Source organism: Danio rerio, chromosome 25 (genome assembly GCF_052040795.2).
Source record: "Danio rerio strain M-AB ecotype USA chromosome 25, GRCz13ab, whole genome shotgun sequence".
NCBI lineage: Eukaryota > Metazoa > Chordata > Actinopteri > Cypriniformes > Danionidae > Danio > Danio rerio.
Window position 1 is genome coordinate 24,313,984 of NC_141045.1, and position 23,205 is coordinate 24,337,188.

The 23,205-nt window shown below is 36.6% G+C and overlaps 1 protein-coding gene and 1 long non-coding RNA gene across 3 annotated transcripts in view; one reads left to right on the forward strand and one right to left on the reverse strand.

Moving 5' to 3' along the window:
- The window catches only part of dusp8a (dual specificity phosphatase 8a), a 73,329-nt gene that overhangs the window by 15,240 nt on the left and 34,884 nt on the right, over positions 1–23,205 (reverse strand). For both annotated transcript variants that reach the window (XM_087310520.1, NM_200880.1), the window contains 1 exon segment: positions 21,142–21,280. In XM_087310520.1, the coding sequence (XP_087166646.1) occupies positions 21,142–21,280 (139 nt within the window).
- Positions 4,543–17,592, forward strand: LOC141380963 (uncharacterized). Its single transcript, XR_015526552.1, has 2 exons — positions 4,543–5,192; positions 13,505–17,592. It is a non-coding gene; the product is annotated as an uncharacterized LOC141380963 (long non-coding RNA).

Consider the following 23,205-nt stretch of genomic DNA (forward strand, 5'->3'; position numbering starts at 1 on the left):
TCATTTTTAAATATTACAAAAATGGCAGTGATTTTTTTTAATCAAATAAACCGGCCACTTTGTTAGGTACACCTATCCAACTGCTCATTAATGCAAATTTCTAATCAGCAATTTACATGGCACAAACTCAGTGCATTTAGGCATGTAGACATGGTCAAGATGATCTGCTGCAGCATCAGAATGGGGAAGAAAGGTGATTTAAGTGGCTTTGAACATGGCATGGTTGTTAATGCCAGATGGGCTGGTCTGAGTATTTCAGAAGATGTTGATCTACTGGGATTTTCACACACAACCATGTCTAGGGTTTACAGAGAATGCTCTGAAAAAGAAAAAAATATCCAGTGAGCGGCAGTTGTATGGGTGCAAATGCTTTGATGATACCAGAGGTCAGAGGAGAATGGCCAGACTAGTTCAGGCTGAGGCAACAGTAACTCAAATAACCACTCGGTACAACCGAGGTATGCAGAAGAGCATCTCTGAACGCACAACATGTCCAACCTTGAGGCGGATGGGCTACAGCAGCAGAAAATCTCAGCTTTATGACCACAGTGTACCCATCTTCTGATGGCTACTTCCAGCTAGATAACGTGCCACGTCATATAGCACGAATCATCTTAGACTGTTTTCTTGAACATGACAATGAGGTCACTTTACTTAAATGGCCTCCACCGTCACCAGATCTCAATTTAATAGTGCACATTTGAGATGTGGTGGAATGAGAGATTCGCATAATGGATGTGCAGCTGACAAATTTGCAGCAACTGTGTGATGCTCTCATGTCAGTATTAATGAAAATCTCTGAGGATTTTTTCAGTAACTTGTTTTATCTATGCCATGAAGGATTAAGGCAATTCTGAAGGCAAAAAGAAGTCCAACTCGGTACTAGTTGGGTGTACCTAATAAAGTGGCCAGTGAGTGTAGTTCCAAATGTGTGCGTGTGTGTGTGTGTGTGTGTGTTTGTGTGTGTGTATGTATATATATATATATATATATATATATATATATATATATATATAATAAGGGTGGAGCCGAACCCGAATACGGTATTCGGAAAGGCACGAATAGCGTGTTTTTACGAATACTTGATTCTAACAAATACTTGAAAAATTATTTGTATTCGGGAGCAAGAAAAACACTATCAAAAACCAGCGTTTCCTCATGAGACCACAGTGCATGCCCGCGTGAGTGAGTGAGTGAGTGAGTGAGTGAGAGAGAGAGAGAGAGAGAGAGAGAGAGAGAGAGAGAGAGAGAGAAAGACACACGCTCAGTGCAAAACGCGCCAAAGCCCGAAACTGAAAGCGAGACGTGACTTTTAAGGGGTTGTTTCATATGGATTTATTAATCATTCTTACTGTTCAGTGATCGCAAACTGCCGTAGTTTATTAAAGACGCAAACCTCTCACTGCACGTCAGCTGTGCGCCTTCAGCAGACCTCCTCATTCCTGCAGCACGAGAGCTTTATGATTGTTTATGCGCGCCAAAAGTGGCGGATCTGTCCGGTAAAATATCTGACTGCGTGTCACCGTATCCCTAAGGACTGTTTGGCGAAATATTTGACTGCATGTCACTGCATAACAAACGACTGAAAGGATATAACTAGAGAAATCTCCACTGTGCTACTGTGCGTATGGCAAGCCGTTTTAGCATTTAAACCTTGTTCAGACTATCCATAAATATATTTAGAGATATCTCTAATTATATTTTGACTTGTCATAATTATAATTCAGATTGGAAATATCTGCAAATATATTATGACTGACTAGTCATATTCCTCCATTGACTTCCATTAAAAAATATTTGCAGATATCTCTAAATAAACAAACAAACAAACTTTGTGTCTTTTTTGTGGCTGGCAGATGATAATAGCAAGGCTGCATCTTTTAGTATTATATAGAATACTTTTGTTCTGCCAGATCTCCCAGGCAGGGTTTTATTTAGATTTGTTTAGTTAATTTTAGTTTTTGGAATTCTGTCCATTGGAAAAAAGTTCTTTCAGAAGAAGAACAGTTTTTTGAAGTATTATTTGTTTTTATTCTGTCTATTCAGTGTCCTTAAACAAGAACGGTGGTGGTGGGGTTCATAATATTCACAATGGTATTTTATTAGTTGTTGGTTTAACCATGGATGAGATAATGGCTTCTATGTTATTTTCTTTTCAATGACATTTCTTATCACATGTTCAAAAACAACAACCAATATTGCATATCTATAATTTATATAATGGGTATAATTAAACAATACTTTCACTATAACGTAAATTAGAAGTGTAATAGAAAAAATATATATTTCTGCGCCATTTTGAATTTTACTCGAATACAAATACAAATACTTTTCCCCCTCAACAAATACAAATACCGGCTGCTCCGCACATCCCTAATATATATATATATATATATATATATATATATATATATATATATATATATATATATATATATATATATATATATATATATATATATATATATAAAATGGCCATTTTTGCAATTTTTCAAAATATTTGTTGCGTGTATTTTATATATGTGAAATCCAAATACGAACCTGTATGTCTTTAATGTAATTTACATATATTGCTACATACATATAATATTTCTATGTGGGTCACCTGAAACCCATAATAAGTATTTTAGGTCTATCAAGTTTCAATCCAAAAAGTATGTCCTTACTCATCTCATGAACTGCTCTATCTTTCACATTACTGAATCACCAACATCCTTTGTTAGACCCACCTGCTGACTTGCTTTATAAAGACACACAGAGTGACAAATGCGCTATTTTAATTGTAAGTATCAACTACAGCCGTTAGACGTTTCCAGGCGTAGGAGTTTCCACACACGTGATGGTGACACACTGAAATGCACACTTCTGGCTAATGAAACCATAGCTGCACGATTTAAGATCTGGAAGTATCAAAATATGATCACCACACAAGCAGTTTTCCAGTTCCATTTTCCATGTGTTTAACACTGCAGTGCAATTGGTATAGCATGCAGGGCACTGGCAAAAATAGGTTTATGTGAAGGAAGCATTAAAAGTGTCCATTAAATGTGGAATTTGCCAGAATAGAACGTTCCATTGCAACAGCAGCGCCCAGCAACAGCCCTGGATTCCGCCATTTTGGAGTGAAAGTGATCGGCTGTCCATTGGATCTCATTACTTACACAATGGCAAGCAGCTGCTTTGTTTTTTATTTATCTATTTAAAAAGCGCATTAAAGCTGAGATACAACCTGAAAGACGACAATACAACACGTATTATCACGAACATCAGCACTTTTAATAGTTTATTTTGACTTATAATATGCTGTTGTACAATTGGAGTTTTCATTCCAAAATGGCCGCCGTGCCCTCTAGTGGCTGTTTCCCAAATTGCACTAGAGTGTCGCCTCTTGGTCATTGTAAGCTCTTTGGTCACGTAATAAACTTGACGCGTTGCCATGAGAACTTTAGAACGCAATGGGTTTTAAGTAACTGTCACACAGGAGGGTCAGCTAGAGTATTTAAAACTCATGTGTGAACCAGTTAAATAGAAAAACGATAGACGTTCTTTTTTTAAACTGCTTAGCGAGATGCTAATGCTACAAATTATTGATCAATGCTATGCTAAGATAAAATTGCTCCCGCCAGACCCTGAGATTTGCAGAATGGATTCAAAAATGGTAAAACTCAACTGTTTAACTCTAGAGGACCTGTAAAATGAGCCTTTTTCTAAAAAAAAGTGGAGGGTTTCTTTAAGCAAACTTAGCAATGAGTTGAAAAAATAGCAATGTTGACGAGCCAACACTATATATATATATATATATATATATATATATATATATATATATATATATATATATATATATATATATATATATAGTATAAGTTATAAGTAATGAACCAGATTTTGCTCCATTGAGAAAGACTAAAGCTTCCAAGAGTAAGAGCTCAACAGGATGCCGTCACTCAGTACTAAACTGAAACACAGTGTTCATGTCAAAGGTCAAGTTCATTAATCAAGGTCTGCCATGTTTTAGCTAACTTTACCGACAGCTGAAGGAGAAGCCAGTTTTAACCGGTTTTAATGTTCTTTTTGGAGGCCAGTTACACCAGATTAGAGTTTTCAATTGTTTTGTAAAGGCATTTTTACATCCAAAATCCTAAGCCGAGCTGATTATGAAATGAATGATATTAAGCAAGCAATATGTACTTCTTATGTCACTGAGGCTTGTGAAGAAAGACAAAGCGTCCAGAAAACATTATTGACTAACTGTCAAACTCCTTCCTTCATCCAATTTTCACAATAATGGCGTAAGAATTGTGAGAAGTCCAAATATAAAAAAGAAGACGCTTCAATTGAGAGCAGATAGGAAGAGTTATGAAATAATAACTGTTACTATTAGAGCTGTGAACATATGCTTGATGCATAAAAAAAGATTACTTTAATTTAACATATCTACAAGCTTTGAATTAAGACCTGCAACATGAATTGATTAACATGTATTTTTAATGTGAACTGGTGATGTGCATCAGGCCATACAATAACTTTTTTTTTTCTTTGTTTCATGCATTAACTATTGCCATGTTTTCTTGATTGAGAAACAAGGGTTCATCTATTAATATGGACAAAGATCTCTGTTCCACCACCCTTCCCCCATAAAAGACAGAGAATAAAAGCAATCTAGAGCCCCCTATGGAGAACTATGATGTCATCGGGCCACATGTAAACCAGGATAGAGGTCTCCAGAGAGGGTTACACAACTGGGAGGATGTGCTTTGTGAGGGTGGGAAGGAAAGGGGGAGATGAGGATTGAAATGGAGAGCCAGAGAGCAAGAAAAAGAGAGAGATAAATGGAGAGGGAGTATTAATGCTTCCAATAAGACAGCGGAATTATGACAAAGCCCACATTCTTCACACAGGGGCTTCAGGCTCCGCTGGAAATCCAAATTTAGCTGAGGATGGAATGGAAGGATTTTGGGCCTCAATCAGGAAATGAGCGCCGAGTGGCGTCACTTGTTTGTGTGTGCGTGTCCTGTGTTCTGCAAACTTTTCCTGGAATTCATAGCATTCTTGAAGAGCCACCAAAACCTTTGAAACTTTTGGAAGAGATTGGAACTAGGACACGCTAACATGTTATTATAGAACTAAACAACACTTTAAGTTCCACTCACTTTCCTCTGGGCTTAGTCCCTGATTTATCAGGGGTCGCCACAGTGGAATGAACCACCAATTACTCTGGCATGTTTTTTTATGCGGCGGATGCCCTTTCTGCTGCAAGCCAACTTGTAAACCAAAGTGGGACACTGGGGAATCCCACGGGAGCACGGGGAGAACATGCAAACTCCACATAGGAATCCCACCTGGAACTCGATCCAGCGAACTTCTTGCTGTGAGGCGACAATGTTGACTGAGCCACCATTCCACCCTCCAGCGATACTAACTTGGTCCTAGTCAGGAATCTTTATTCCTGACCACTTCTTATCCCCCAACATCAACACAGGCACTTTATTGGCAATACGTGATTTAATGTTGGGCGATATATGAAATTTTCAGATCGCCATATCGTGTGCAATAGTATTCCATTTAATTAATTGTTCATTTATTTCATTATTTCTAAACATATTTACCTTTTGCCTGTTTTTTATTTTATTTTTTTTACTCATTTAATAATCTACTTCATTTGCATTAGGTTTAAACTTGGAAAAAAATTCAAATCAATGCAAATTACTGTGCTCTTACAGCTAAATAAGCGAAATAATTTATTTCAAACTCAATGCAACAGTGCGGCGCGGGACAAGACTTCATGGTGACTTCTTGTCCTTTTTACACCTTTTCAATAGGGTGGGTTATGATAGAAATATTAACAATTATGGTTTAAAATCCACTAACCAATTTGGATTTGTATCAATTTCCAGTTCAAATTCTAATGTAGTAACAATATATATATATATATATATATATATATATATATATATATATATATATATATATATATATATATATATATATATATATTGGCCCTGTTCACAATGGTATTGGCATAGAGTTCTAGTCTAGTTGCTCACAAGTGGACAAAGGAGACACATTACTGTTCACAACTCTTACCTAAATTTGTTTTGTTCACTTTCAACCATTTATCTGGCTTTCTCTTATCTTTTACTCTAATAATGCAAAAGCTGATGTCATTTTTATACCTTACAAGAAGAATACCTTACAAGAAGCTTTTTTCCAGTCTATTAGATCTACACACTTTATTCTGTTTTACAGTTTTAACATGTATATATACTTTTGTTTATATATATATATATATATATATATATATATATATATATATATATATATATATATATATATATATATATATATATATATATATATATATATATATAAATAAACAAAAACAATCATATAACACATTTAATGCCATCATATAACGTTTTTGAGGCTAAATTTGCTTCACTGAATATTGCTATATAAAATAAACAATAATAAAATATTAAATAAAATAAATAAAAGATTCACAAAGCTGTATCTTATGAAAAGCACCAGTTGACAGGTGCTACAAGAGCGAATGAAGAGAATGAAGCATACATGTTTGTTTTTGCAAAAGAAAAGGATTAAAGATTGTTCAACTCGCATCTTTATAATTATCATAATTATCAACAACAAATCTGAAATCAAATTTTAAAACTTCTTTAGTCAGATTTGAGTGAGCAGCCGAGAGAATGTACTGTTTCGGTTTACCAAAACCAGCTCAAAAACCAGCACTGAAAAAAGTGAACTCAAAATACACTTTGTTGGTTGCACCTAGTATAAGGAATGAATCTAACACAGTGAATTTTTTCGATTTTGTGAACCAACCGCAGCATATGCTTGGTCATGACACCTTGCTTGCAACATAGTTTATTTTGCTCTGGCTTGCTCCGGCACAAATTAAGCCCTGCCGATGATGTAAGAGTGCACAGGCTCGGAAGGTAAGAATGCACTGTGAGTGCAGGCCAAGGGGGAGGGTGGACAATCGCACCTGGGCACGGTTCAAGGCAACCGTGCCTAGTGTGAGTACACCCTTAAGGCCCGTGCACACAGAGATGCCTCATGCTCATTTTTTTGTTTTGATGCACCTCGTCAAAACCTTCTCCACTAATCAGATCGGCTCTTTTTTTCACGTGCTCGGAGCTGCTGAAGTTACAGTAAACAGCACTTGGAGGCGCTCAATCGCAAAACTGTCAATGCGAGCGCACATTAAAGAAGATGCCAAGAGGCAATATGAACTAGGAGCTGCGTATTGCTCTGTACGCAGAGTGATTTTGCATACTCTTCTGCTTGAAGCCAGTGAAAAGCGATTAGGTTTGAACACTAAAAAACGTCTCATAAAACGCTGAAGATAAACGCAAACGAAAAGCGTCCCTGTGTGTAGGAGCCTTTAGTTTATTGTTCAAGATACTAGTGCTTGCCAGCAAGCAAGGTCCTGCCAGATGAAAACTAACTATCTCAGTATGGACAATTTTTTCTGAAATGGTCAGTTTGCTCGGTAGCTCACTTTGTACAGTGCTGTACTTGTGAGACAGAGTTCTTGATCCAGTAAAGTATAGTTCTTTTAAAGCAATGTAAAATCAAGATAAACTACGTGGTCTTGGTACACTTTTTTACAGTTGCTTTCGAAAAACACTATTGTTTGGGTTTGGAAATATTTAGATCAGTGGTTTGCTACTTGATCAAGCATGACAAGCCCCATCATTTCATCGATGTGTACAAGAACGGTGTATATTCGAAACACTGACAACAACACATTCTAAGTGAAGCCTTTCAGATTCACAAAAATGTTGACAGCGCCCTCTAGTGGATTTGTCATCTGAAATGTGCAATGAAATGTACCCGAGGCAACGTATTTTACAAAAATGTCAGCTGAGGCATGCTTTTTCAAATGGAAATGGGTTGTACATCTTGTCTATAACATTGTGTCTCATATATTCTACCGGTTGAGAATCAAACTTGCACTGAATATTTTAATGCAGAATTTAAATGTGTATATAAGAGAAATGGAAAAATCCTGTTCTTGGAAGGCATCCTATACTAATCAATCCTTGTTTTATCTACAGAAATGATTTTTAGATGCATGACCTCAACTGTTTGAGCTATAAGAATTTCACAAACCATTAATGCTTTCACTTGGCCCGCCTTGAATGAAATATGCTGGCGCTTGGAGGTTAGCCAATTATAACAAGCCATTTACATACAGAGATCTTTTACAACAGCAAAAAGCAGCTTTTTAACCACGAGGACAGGGGCGGATTTAGATTTTGTGGTGCTGGAAGCATAAACGGGACCACAAAAAGGCTACAAAATGATTAATTATGGTCTCTCTGATTCAGTATTTAAATGCTTACTGGTGTTCTTCTGTTGAATTCAATGCACCTAGTGTGTGTGGATATTAGGTAGATGCAAAAACTGAGAAGTAAACAGAAAGAACAGAGTGAAAAAGAAAGAGACGGTAGCAGAGAGACGATCATGTCATGCTAAAAGTATTTGGCACTGGCCGGCTGCTGACATTTCTTCATTTCTTCAGCTTGTTTCTCAGAATTGACATAACACATATAATTTGAGGTCTATGAGAGCACGGGGAAACTTGAGCCAAGTTTAAAGTGGGCCAAACGTAGGACAAACGTTCCTCGTTTCTTCGTACCACTAAGTGGTGTATGTGTATGTTGAGGGTACAGGGTGGAGACTGAAAGGTCATCTTTTCGACCTTTGCAAATCTGTGGCGTGTGTGTGTGCCTGTTTAAGTAGGTAACTGGCGCCAGATGTGATGACCACAGGAACCTGAGCTAAAAATAGAGGCATGCTCTAATCAGAAAGACACAGAGAGAACGACTTGAGTGAGTATGTGTGTGTTTGTTGAAAGTAACAGCACCGAGACCGTCCCTCGAGAGCTTACCTCATCCTAATGGCAACAGTGGCTCTTTTTCAATAGAAACATTGATCCCTGTGTTGCCCTGGGACCATAATGGACATGGGTTATACAGGAAGTCAAGCTGCTAAAGGATAACGGTTTACATGTTAGCCTAAACTGATTCAAAATGTTTTATACAGTCTTATTAAGAATCAGATTATGGGGTATTCAAAGAAAATGTGGCATTTGTCTAAGAAAAAAATCATTCATTCCATTTTCCTTCAGCTTAGTTCCTTATTTGCTGTGTAATGTACTGTTGCATGGTTTGATTGACAATAAAGTTGACTTGACTTGACTTATTTATCAGGGGTTGCCAAAGTGGAATGAACCGCCAACTATTCCAGCATATGTTTTACGCAGCGAATGCCCTTCCAGCCGTAAACCAGTATTGGGAAACACCCAGACACATTCATACACACATACTCATACTATGGCCATTTTAGTTTATTCAATTCACTTATAGGGGCGTCACGGTGGCGCAGTGGGTAGCACAATCGCCTCACAGCAAGAGGGTCGCTAGTTCGAGCCTCGGCTGGGTCAGTTACATTTCTGTGTGAAGTTTGCATGTTCTCCCCATGTTGGCGTGGGTAACCTCCGGGTGCTCTGGTTTCCCACACAGTCCAAAGACATGCAGTACAGGTGAATTGGGTAGGCTAAATTGTCCGTATTTTATGTGTGTGAATTAGAGACATGGTTTCCAATACATACATTCTTCCTTGGCGGGGCGCCACGGCAAAATTCATCCTGCCAAGGAAGAATGTATGTAGTGGAAACCATGTCTCTCAGACAGCTTCTTAATTTTATTTTAAAGTGGGTAATAATTGCACCAAAACATATTAAAAGGTAAGTCAATTATAACAGACCAAACTTTTCTGTAAACGTAGTAATGCTGTGCATAATTTGTTTAACCCTTTAAATGTTACGTGCTGACTGACTGACTGACAGACAATTGCGTGATGCCTGTGGCCAGCAAACACGACGTATAGCCGTTTCACTTTTCTTCAGAACGCATTAATTTCGCTCTGTAGGTTTATTAAAGACATTCATAAATGTTCATAGCAAATCTTATAAATGTTGGACATACTCGTAAACGCACTAAATCGCATTTTAGCAACGTTAATTTGAGAACGCACAAGAAGATCTGCGCGCTCTTGAAGCACAAGCAGAGGAAATCGACACTCATGCAAAAGGGTTCCACATGCTCTATGCTATTACATAAATGCTCGACTTCCAGTACTGCGCTCAAGACATTTGTCATTGAAATAACGGCACAGATAGTTGGTAAATCTGTGTAAAAAAGGCCTGAAAAAATCCTAGAGGAAACACTGAGAGTGTATGGGTGTTTCCCAGTGAAGGGTTGCAGCTGAAAGGGCATCTGCTGCGAAAAATATATGCTGGATAAGTTGGTGGTTCATTCCACTGTGGCTACCCCTGATTAATAAAGGGACTAAGCTAAAAAGCAAACAAATTAATGATGATTATGGGGCATTTCAAGAAAATGTAGCATTTGTCTGAGCAGATTTTACATAGTTGCTAGGTGAATCACAGTATTTCAAACTTTGATTAAAAGTAATGAATAATATGGCTGTGCGATATGGGCAAAAGTAACCTATCACAAATTTCTTGAACAATATTTAAAGTGTGAACCTGGAACATTTTTCAAAAGGAAAATAATTAGATCTTTATCAACGACCTGTAACATGTCTCTAAAACAGACATAAGGCAATCAAAAATAAAAATACCTACACTGTAAAACCAAAAAAGTTAAGGTAACTCAAATCATTTGAGAAAACTGATTGCAACAAACCATTTAAGTTCAAAAACTTACCCTAATGAGTACTGTGAACTTAATCCATTTGATTCAATGAAGCAATCTGACCACAGTAAAACCCAATAAATGAAGAGAACTCAAACCAACTCAGTACTGTAAAACCCAATAAGTTAAGGCAACTCAAACCGTTTGAGGAAACTAATTGCTACAAACCATTTGAGTAAAAAAAACTAATTTATATAAGTACTGTGAACTTACCTAATTTAAGTATTGAGGTATTTAATTAACTCATTACCTTCAACACTACCCTCAAAAAATAGTTTTTGCTGCTTGTTCAAACTACTTGTTTAAAATGAGCTATATAGACAATTCTTGAGGGTTTGTTTGGGACAATTTAATTGTTTTATGCTCAGTGCACTTAAATTTGTAAAAACAATTAGGTTTACTTAATCGATTTGTGTTGAGACAACATGAAGGATACCTGGGGATACTCATCCCGAGGTCCTCAGATTATGCGGAGTCACTGATTGGATCCAAGACCAGCGACGTGATGATCCCAAGGATTCCATATCCGGGACCAGGCCATATCCTGAGCTGCTGCTGCGCTGATGGTCGTGGGGAGTGGAGAACATGAGTCTGATTCCAGCGACGCTCCAGGGACAGACGAGTCTTCACTGAGGCCATCTTCCAGCCTAAACCACGGCGAATGAAGTTCTGCACAAGACTTTTGGCCAGCGGAGAAATTAAAATGGTCGTGCCCAACTGAGTCTGGTTCTCTCAAGGTTTTTTTTCTTCACTCCCATCAGGTGAAGTTTTTTTTCCCTCTCCGCTGTCGCCACTGCCTCGCATGGTTCAGGATTGGTAGAGCTACGCATCGATGAATTGGCTCTTCAGTGTTTGAACTCTCAGTAATGATTAAATCACACTGAACTGAGCTAAACTGAACTGAACTGAACCTAAACACTACAACCTGAACCACACTGTTCCAGTTACTAAACCACACTGTTCCAGTTACTATGACCATTTATGTGAAGCTGCTTTGACACAATCTACATTGTAAAAGCGCTATACAAATAAAGCTGAATTGAATTGAATGAAGTAATTGCATAGATCCCAGTATTTGTTTATAGTTTATGAGCGAATGATGTGCAAAAAGAAAGCCCCACGCCCTTCTTAATATCCCGCTTCAATTGGAAGTACATCAACTTATTGAAATAAATGTCGCTGCAACTCCTAGTTCATGAGGACTTAAAAACATAAGCAGCCTGCACTCCAGTCCCTTTAAAATGTTTCATCTCCATTAATAATATCCTTTGAAAATATTCATAGAATTAACATTTCATGAACACAAAGCTAATATTACATATTTAAAAAATGAAAGAACTCCCATTTCTTATTTAAATGCACAGTGACCTGGATTTAGTTACCATTAAATATAGTTTGCCACACATCTCATTTGGTGGCATTCTTTTTTGACATGACTTCAAACTTTGATTATTGACTTTATAAATATGTTTAAAAAAATACACAAACTGAACGTGTGGGCTAAAAATATAACAGACTTCTGTTATGTTCAGGGCTTTAAAAATCAGTTCCAGCTAAACGAGTATAATAGGAAACACTTTTTCCAGAAAAGTCTGTCAGACTTTTCCTGCGCTGGTTTGAATCATGAATGCCCTCCTGTCCTTTACCTCAACTGGGCGTAGAAACGGTGGTTAAGCTGCAGCTTTGGCTGACCGTGGCAAGTCTGAGAGAGAACGCGATGTCGAGAGGCAGGCTTACAGTGAAAGGATATATTGATATTGTTTTAGAGCGAATGCGTCACCACCTGTTCATTACCTCATTTTGGCGAACACACACAAACACTTCAGCAAGAAACGCCCAGTTGCATAATAGAAGCCCGGGAGCGAGACAAAGCTGAATTCAGCTCCAAAAGCAGCGAAATACAAAGGGGGAAGGAACAGCCGCACTCTGCTCCCTGCCAAGCTAAAACTTTCATCTTCTAATTGAGCATAATTTGCTACTTTCTGCCCAATTCCTCCCACTTTAGCTGCATTAACTATTGGCTGGTACTGAAGATGTTTTATATGTTTTTAATATGTGGAATTTGTTCAAACTATGCTGTAAAATAATGTACAGTATCTGGAAAATGTTTGAAAAGTCCCACCCCAAAGTAGTATTACTGCATGTATGAACATCACTTACTGTATCTAGTATAATAAAGATGATGATAAGAATAATAGTAATAATACTGTTTAAATTATTCAGAATTAATCATTTTCCCCACATTTTAATGTAATTGACAGGAATAAAATTTAAATAGAGAAAAAAAAATGTTTTACCAGGATAGTCCCACTATCTCTTGAGACAAACATATAAAGCTAATAAAGTAAATCAGTCATAAACATCAGTCATATAACACAAGTCTAAATAATTTATAATAAAAAAAGGGTGTCACGGTGGCGCAGGGGGTAGCACAATTGCCTCACAGCAAGAAGGTCGCTGGTTAAAGCCTCAGCTGGGTCAGTTGGCATTTCTGTGTGGAGTTTGCATGTTCTCCCCATGTTCATGTGGGTTTACTCTGGGTGCTCCGGTTTCCCCCACAAGTCCAAAGTCATCCGTTATAGGTGAATTGCGTAGGCTTAATTGTCCGTAGTGTATATATGTGAATGAGTGTGTATGGATGTTTCCCAGTAATGAGTTGCAGCTGGAAGGACATCTGCTGTGTAAAACATATGCCGGGTAAGTTGGCGGTTCATTCCACTGTGGCAACCCCTGATTAATAAAGGGACTAAGCCAAACAGAAAATGAATGAATGAATGAATGAATATAAATAAATAAAGAGGGATTGGTTTCCAGCATTAAAACACTATTATATTGATAAATAAACATAACATTTTAAACAGCGCATATTTTAGGATTTCAATTGATCAGACAAGCTGTTCGATTCAATAAAATTCAATTTAACGAAGAAAATATATAAAAATGGGAACCCAATTTTTTCTAGCTCCGGCCACTTTATTAGGTACACCTGCCCAACTGCTCATTAACACAAAATTAGCCACATGGCAGCAACTTAATGTATTTAGGCATGTAGACATGGTCAAGTCGAACTGCTACACTTCAAAACGAGCATCAGAATAGGGAAGAAAGGTGATTTAAGTGACTTTGAATGTGGCATGGTTGATGGTGCCAGACATGCTGGTCTGAGTATTTCAGAAACAATCATCTCTAGGGTTTACAGAGAATGGTCTGAAAAAGAGAAAGTATCCAGTGAGCAGGTCTGTGGGAGCAAATGCCTAGTTGATGCCAGAGGTCAGTGGAGAATGGCCATACTGGTTCAAGTTGATACAAAGGAAACAGTAACTCAAATAACCACTGGTTACAACTGAGGTATGCAGAAGAGCATCTCTGAATGCACAACATGTCGAACCTTGAAGCGGATGGGCTACAGCAGCACAAGACCACACCGGGTGCCACTTCTATAAGCTAAGAACAGGAAACTAAGGCTACAATTTACACAGGCTCATTAAAATTGGACAATAGAAGATTGGAAAAACGTTGCCTGGTCTGATGAGATTTCTGCTGCAACATTCGGATGGTAGGGTGAGAATTTAGCGTTAACAACATGACAGCATGGATCCATCCTGCCTTGTATCAACGATTCAGGCTGATGGTGGTGATTTAATGATGTGGGAAACATTTTCTTTGATGCACTTTTTGCCCATTAGTACCAATTGACCATCATGTAAACGCCACAGCCTACCTGAGTATTGTTACTGACCATGTCCATCCCTTAATGAGCACAGTGTACCCATCTTCTGGCTACATCCAGTTGGATAATGCACCATGTCATAAAGCACGAATCATCTCAAATTGGTTTCCTGAACATGACAATGTGTTCACTGTACTCAAATGGCCTCCGCAATCACCAGATTTCAATCCAACAGAGCACCTTTGGGATGTGATGGAACGGGAGATTCACATCATGGATGAGCAGCTGCAATCTGCAGTAACTCTGATGTTATCATGTCAATATGGTCCAAAATCTCTGAGAATTATTTCCACTATCTTGTTTAATATATGCCACAAAGTATTAAGGCAGTTCTGAGAGCAAAAGGAGGTCCAACCTAGTACTAGTAAGGTGTACCTAATATAGTGGCCAGTGAATGTATTAACTGTAGGTCCCCAAAATGTCCTTGAAGAAAAAGAAAAAAAAAACATTAGGTGACCCAGTGGGCTTGATGTCCTACTATGCACAGAAAAACAGATGAGCAGATGGTAACAGCTAGCGCGATAAAGAAAAAGAAGAGTGATTGCACATCTGCAGGACACGCACGTACACTCTGTGGGTAAGGTGTGAAAGCTTCAGGCTGTGAACTCTTGAGTGTGTAAATGTGAATAATGTTGCAGTGCAATAAGATGGACAGCATGAGCAAGATGCCTGTGGAGAAAGACGGAAGATCAAATTCAACAATAGCACGCACAGCATTTGAGTCCATGCTCCAAGGCCAGCTTCACAGATAACAAAGACAAAATTGATGACGGTTCACAGTTTTATAACTTGTTTACACCTGCTAGTAAGATGCATTTGTGTTGATGTACTCATATGTGGATAATGTTTTAAAGGGGAGCTATTATGCCCTTTTTACAAGACGTAAAAAACGTCTCTGATGTCCCTAGAGTGTGCAGGGCTCGAAATTGACTTTTTTTACTTGGTAGCATTGCTGCTCCCAACTTCAAATATTTAGGATCACCAAAATAATTTTAGGAGCACAAGAAAAAATTTAGGAGCTCCACCAAAAATGAATGAGCACCACTGCAAATTGTATTTTAAGGAATTTATTGTATTTTAAAACAACATCAAAGAAGCGTACATGAACTATACACTGATTTTGTTGTGCTTCGAAATACAACATTTGAATATGTTTGTAAAAAAGCCACATTGTACAATGCAGTGATGTTATGTAGTTTCAAAATATTAACAATTTAATGTATAAAAAGGTCCCTGATTTACGATAATTTTCATGAACTGGCCCCCATGACAAACTAATTGAATATCTCTGGTGTTGATCGACTAGCTTGTTCTGAAACGGGATTAAAATTGTTGCAATGTTGCTTTGGCATGGTTCGCTTTCAGACAAATGTTTTAAAATGGACCAAAATTGATAGTCACATGTGAGTACACTAAACATGTCATTCGTTGAGTTACAAGGTTTATTTACTGGAATTCCGCTCATAACTGTCATATGTGTTATATTAAATGTCCATTTTGAGTTGTTACAGTATGTCAACGGTAAAGGTGGGTTTCATGGCGAAATCGATAGTGAAAGCAAATACAGGTTCCTTGCTTCCTTGTGTGACAACATGGGAAAATCAACAAGTCAGAATCAATAATAAAAGCCAGATTACAATTTGCAAAATTACACTGGGAAAAAGACTAATTTTTGGTGATGTCCTGTGGTCTGATGGAGCTAAGATTGAACTGTTTGGCCATAATGACCAGTGTTACAATTGGATGACATTGGGGAAAGTTAACAAGCCTAGGAACACCATCCTAACTGTGAAGTATGGGGGCGACAGCTTCATGTTGTGGGGCTGTTTTGCTGCAGGAGGGACTGGTCCACTTCACAGCATATATGGCATCATGAAGAAGAAGCATTATGTAGAAATACTGAGGCAACATCTCAAGACATCAGCCAGGAAGTTAAAACTTGGCCACAAATGGGTCTTCCAAACAGACTATGACCTTAAGCATACTGCCAAATTAGTTACAATGTGCTTTAAGGACAACAGAGTAAATGTTTTGGAGTGGCCATCACAAAGCCCTGAGCTCAATCCTATAGAAAATTTGTGGGCCGAGTTGAAAAAGCTTGTGCGTGCGAGACAGCCTACAAATCTGACTCAGTTACAACAATTCTGTCAGGAGGAATAGGCCAAAATTACCTCAAACTATTGTGAGAAGCTTGAGGAAGGGTACCCAAAACATTTGACCAAAGTTATACAGTTTAAAAGCAAAGCTAAAATATTACCAAGGAAATGTGTGTAAACTTTTGACTGTCTAGAAAATTATAAAAAATTCTCTTTTTATTCTTGCAAATATAAATCATTTAGGTAATCAAAAACAAATCAAAAATAGTAAATGTTTAGTATGATTTACCATCCCATCTAAACATCCCATCTAATAAAAAAAAAAAAACCAGCTTTTTTTTATATCATTGTCTTGGCTCCACCTAGGCTCCTGCCTTAAAAAATTCCTAGATCCGCCACTAAGCACTAGCTTCCCAGGAAGTGATGATTTTGTCCTTATTGACTCATTGGATGGAAATTGTGCTTTATTCATAAATATGTCATGCAATATTTCAGTTTTAAGAAGATATTCAAGTCTAATTCACATCTATGAATGGAGAAATAGCTTGTATTGCTACAGTGCATTCCATTCCATTGCATTCAGTGGTTTATGTGCGGATTAGGAGCGACATTTTTACAAAATCTAATTCCCGCTGTGTCAGCCTCAGTGATGATGACCGTGTTAACTTCCCAATTCAAGTGTGACACATTTCTAATTTTAGGTTTCAGAGGCTTACTTGAAAACCATTAAACGTGACTCAAGGAGATCTTAGGTTTTAAAAATGACAGATGTTTCAGCGCAAGCAGCCACATAATCAACCATTTGCAGAAGTGCCGAAATTTCTCAAATCCTAACTGAAATAAATTTGGGCTTCTTTTTTTCTGCTGACATATTTGGATCAAGCCGCTTAGTAATAAGCGAGAAGAGCTTCCCATAGAAAAGTGCCTACTGTGAGACTTTCTACAGACTCATCTCTTTGAGAGACCAACCTTGCTATGACAATCGCTGTTAACTAGAAATAATTAAAGGGAGCATGCACAGGGGCATTCGTTATTTAAGGGCATTCGTTATGACATTGATAAGATCAACAGTATTTTTCCTTTGTAATTTTAAGATATTTTCTTTTAAATCTAAATGTATATTTTCCAGCCATAAGATGCTTATTAATTGTGAGACGGAGAAAATGAAAGCACATCAGCACCAAGCAAAATCAGATGCTCAATACAAAAGTGACAAATTAAAAATAGCAAATATATGACAGAGGTTTGTGATACAACAATTACAGTGGAGCATTTATTAAATCCTTATTTTTCTCAGAGCAGAAGAAATCAAATCAAATTGTGGATTGGCACAAACAAATAATTATTTGTGTATTGCTTTTTGGGAAAAAAAAAAGATCTTTTTGAAAGGAATTTTGTTTAGTATAATTTGTATCTTAATTCTATTTTTTTTTTTTGTTGTTGTTGGTTAGTTATCTACTAAATAAACAAGATTATCAAATAACATCTGAAGTGACCTGCTTCAAAATGAGTCCGCCGTATGCTTCAGCACCAAAGCACAAACTGGTTTGCTAAATAAAATGAAATCTAGCCTAAATAAAATTAAAGTGAAATATTCAGTTTCAGAAAAACCTATTGCCAGTAAAATCATCTATTGCTGGTGAGTTTCAACTTAATTAGTTTAATCAAGTAATTTTAATAAGTATGACAGGATTTTACAATGTATTAGTAGCACAGAAAGTGTTTCCAGATTACATCGGGAGAACGAATTCAGTCAGAAGGGTGAGAAAACTCAGAATCTCCTTCAAAAATTGCTTAAACGCTTTAATATTTTAGAGAAGGCAGTTATAGAGAAGATTGCATAACCAATGATTGATCTTATCCACCCGCGACCCACCCATTAGTAAATATGAAGCCCGTTTGTTGATTTCCTGACTTGCGAATTAAAGGCAGCACCCGAGGACGTAACTGAGAAATGACGTGCTCCTATTGCTGAGTGTCACCCATGTGATGGAACTCGACATGAAAAACTGAAACAATTATCCCTTTATTTTCACATCCCAAGGTTGACATACATATATACAGTGCTCAGCATATATCAGTACACCCTCACAAATCTTTTTTTTTTATTCATATTTTTAATAGGAAGCTATACAATATTATATTTGTGCATATACATTAGATTAGTCAGCACTGAAGCCAAATCTAGAGCTTATCTAACAATATAACTTACGATAACAGTCCAAAAACTAGAACAGCCAAATGTATATGTTATAGAAAAATATTAAATATGAATAAAAAGAGGAAAAAGCAAGAGAAGAAAAAATGTTTAAAAAATTAGGTGAAAGTTTGTTGGTTGTAATTTTATTTTTATTTTTGCAATATTTTGCTTAAATTTTAATTTTATTATCTTTTAATTTCTAAATATGTTTGGTGACTAAAATATTATTTTAATAAATATATCTGTTTAATAAATCAGTTTTGTCTAAATGCACCAAAATACATAAAGCTACAAAACTATTAATCGTAATAATGGCGTGTACTTAATTTTCCTGAGCACTGTATGTATGCGTGTGTGTATATATATATATATATATATATATATATATATATATATATATATATATATATATATATATATATATATATATATATATATATATATATAAACATTTTTAATTATTTAGCTCAAACAGACTAGAGGGATTTCTCGGATTTTACATGAATAAATGCTGAATGCTCTAATGTGCCTGAAAACCTCTGTACTATCATCTAGCCAAAAGTATACAAATTATTTCTGGGTTTTGACCCCTAACAATACTATATGCCATACATGCAGCACTGCTATTTAAATGACCAATATACATTCATTAAAAAGTAACATAAAGAAGAGATTTCATTGAGTTTCAATAGGAAAGTATGTTTGTTCTTGTGTCAAAAGCAGAAAATCATTAGGAGACTTTAAAAAGTGTTTTTACTAGTGAACTGCATGGTGCAAAACAAGAACCCGACCAGTCGAGTGTGCACATTCCTAACATGATGACATAACAAAAATGTCTGTCGGTAAACGACATAAATCATCAAGGTCTCTGATTCATTTGCACAGAGCACAAAAAAAAAGTACACGGACAAAACGGAGCCTTGGGGGAAACGATAAAAAAGGGACACAGAAACATGTAAAGTAAATGTGAGGAAATGACACTTTAAAGCAGGAGTGTGTTTGAGAATTGCTGATGTAAGAATCGCCATCTGCTGGTGGTAAACAGACCAACACCTTCCAAAGTCTCTCCTGCAGTCTGATTTATATTTTGTGTTAAAACCTTCCTAAAAGTGAACGTACTGCAGAATAAATTCTTATTTATTTATTTATTAATGATTATGAATCATGTGATAATTTAAAGTGGTTTAATTAAGTTAACATTTGAGTTAAATATGTTTACTCAAGGCCCGTTTACACCATGCAGGATAACAATGAAGATGACAATAAAAGATGTAGTTCTACAAATCATTTAGTGTTAAATAACAGCAACTACAACTCTAAAGACCCGAAGGAATGTTATCATATGTTTTTTTTTCCCAGTTGACGAACGATAAAACAATGACAGCCGGACAATGAAAATGAAAAGAACTGAAAATGAAAGATCTCACGCAGATTTGAAGATTTAAAGACGACACTGTCGAAAAGCACACTGCTTGATGTTAAGTCTTCTTTTAAAATAATGACTATTGTGGAAATAATTAGCCATACATTACTTTTGCGAATCCACCAAGTCAGTTGTGAAAGCTTTTTTCAGATGTCAAAATTTCTCTCGAGTGCTATTCGCACCTGTTCTTTTTGCGTAAATCCACTAGAGGCCGCTGTCGACTGACTGACAGACTGACCAACGAACCGACATCCACCACCTTCACTAAACCCAACCAATAATGTTTTCAAAAGCAATCCAGAAAAAGAAAGCCTTTGCGACCACCTGATTTTTACCACATTTTTAGATATTACCCTGTTCTCACCCTGTTTTTACTTATTTTGTTTCATTTTTTATTTGCCTTTTAGTTTTACCTGCTTTTTTAGGAACCGTTCTTCCCCAGACCCAAACCCTGTCGTCACTGTCTACTGTCTACTGAACAAACTGGTAACAGCAGAGAAAAAAGGCCTTCTACACTGAGGTAATCACTCAGCCGGTGGCGCTAAAAGGAACAGAAGCCATCTGCAGCATTATACCGCCCCATAGAGTAAGTTTTACCGACGATACGCAGCCATAGGTGCTTATGGCTACATAATTCGCTCTCTTCAGAAATGTATACGAGGCTATGTATTCACAGTGAGCTTGTGTTGGTAATAATAAAGTAAATTTTTACTTCATTTCATTTACGTGAGTAAAATATTTGGGTAACTTAAACTTTTAGAGTAAATTTATTAAATATACATTTACTTGAGTATAGTTTTTGGATACTCTACCCACCTAAAGTTAGTTTGCTGAGTGAATGATGCACACAATCAAAGCTAAAAGTACATCAGCATACTGAAATAAAAGTCTTTCACAAACTTCAAGTTCACGCTGACTTTAAGTAAGAAAACACTGATGTTCTGTACCTGTAAGCAGAGACACCCTGTGGAAGGTGCTATCCAGCTTGCTCAGGAGGATGTGGACGAAGCTGTCTTTGGAAAGCTGACCGGTGTCCTTGGTGCTCTGATCGTACACCACCACTTCCTGTCTGCGGCCCAGGTCGACCTTCAGTGCACAGACACAGGAGTGTATCAGCAGATGTCATGTCAGATGTAAAAAAGTAGAGTATGTACTATAAATTACTATAGTATTTTTATGTGGGATATAAGATCACGTATATTAAATGTGTCAAACAAAATAAAGATAAAAAATTAATGAATATATACAGCTGAAGAGAGAATTTTTATCTTTTTTAAATATTTCCCAAAGGATGTTTAACAGAGCAAGGAAATTTTCACAGTATATCTGATAATATTTTTTCTTCTGGAGAAAGTCTTACTTGTTTTATTACAGCTAGAAAAAAATCAGTTTTTAATTGTTTAAGAACAATTTAAGGACAAAATTATTAGCCCCTTTAAGCTATATATTTTTTCGATAGTCAAACTATTTTTATATAATAACTTGCCAAATTACCCTAACCTGCCTAGTTACTCTAATTAACCTAGTTAAGCCTTTAAATGTCACTTTAAGCTGTATAGAAGTGTCTTGAAAAATAAATAGTAAAATATTATTTATTGTCATCATGACAAAGATAAAATAAATCAGTTATTAGAAATGAGTTATTAAAACTATTATGTTTAGAAAGGTGTTGAAAAAATCTTCTCTTCATTAAACAGAAACTGGGGGGAAAACACACACGCACGCACGCCCGCACACATGCATGCACGCACGCATGCACGCACGCACGCATGCACGCACGCACGCACGCACGCACGCACACACATATATATATATATATATATATATATATATATATATATATATATATATATATATATATATATATATATATATATATATATATATATACAGACACACACACACACACTTTATATATTTTATTCTATACTATACAATATAGTATAAAATAGTACATATAGACAATATACAGTATATGAGTATTGTTTACAACAGTGTACCATATTGTATACCATATACACAATATATCATAATGTATTAAACATATTTAACTGAACAAAAGATATATACATAACTGTTTATTTAAACAGGAAAATGTCCATATAAATTCTAATAATACAATACAATACATATGAATTCAATAACATTTCTGCTTATAGTGCATTTTAAAGAAACGCTGCCATGTGATTTAGCTCTTAAACAATGCTTTAAAATGCTGAACAGAAAACATGCAAGCAAATGTTTTAATATTTCTGCTCCATATGTGAATCATTTGCAGAAAAAGCACATCTTTGGCACATAAAGTGGCGATGGTGAGGCTCTAGCGCATGCACCAGTGCGCAATACCCCGAATCAGAGTGCATGCACTTTGTGATGCGCTTATGTGTGTGCGTTTGTGATGCAGCAGGAGCGTGAAGCTGTGTGTGGCTGCACGCGAGTCTCAATGTTGTCAGGCAGTTTTTAATCACATGACCATCAGCCAGAGCCGCTGCAGAATGACTCACTACAATACTGGAGCACTACTGGAGAAAACCCAAAGAGAGGAGGAGAGAGCAATCGAGGGCAGTGGCAGAGGAAGAAGATGCAGAAAGATGGAGGAGAATGGGATGAGAAGAGGACAGTCATGCAAAAACAGATAATAATCGATGATTAATAAAAAATAAACTGGCGTAAAGCAAAAACTACACTGCCATTGCATTATGCAGGAACACCATTGTTTCACTGCCCAATAAACAGGGAATGAAGTGCAAAACATTGGGAATTAGGTGAAAAAAAGTTGCTATAGTATTTACTAAAGATATTGAAAAAACATCCATTAAAGCTCTCTCATTACCTAATTCAGGATAGAAATGCACACACATTTATTTTAATATTATTTTACCAAACATTTCCTCTAATACATTGTGTTGTGTTGTCATATAATAAATAAAACCAATCGTGCTAGTGTTCATTTTGGACTGAAAGGATTAGTTAACATCATCAACAATGTTGACAATAAAAAACTTGGGCAA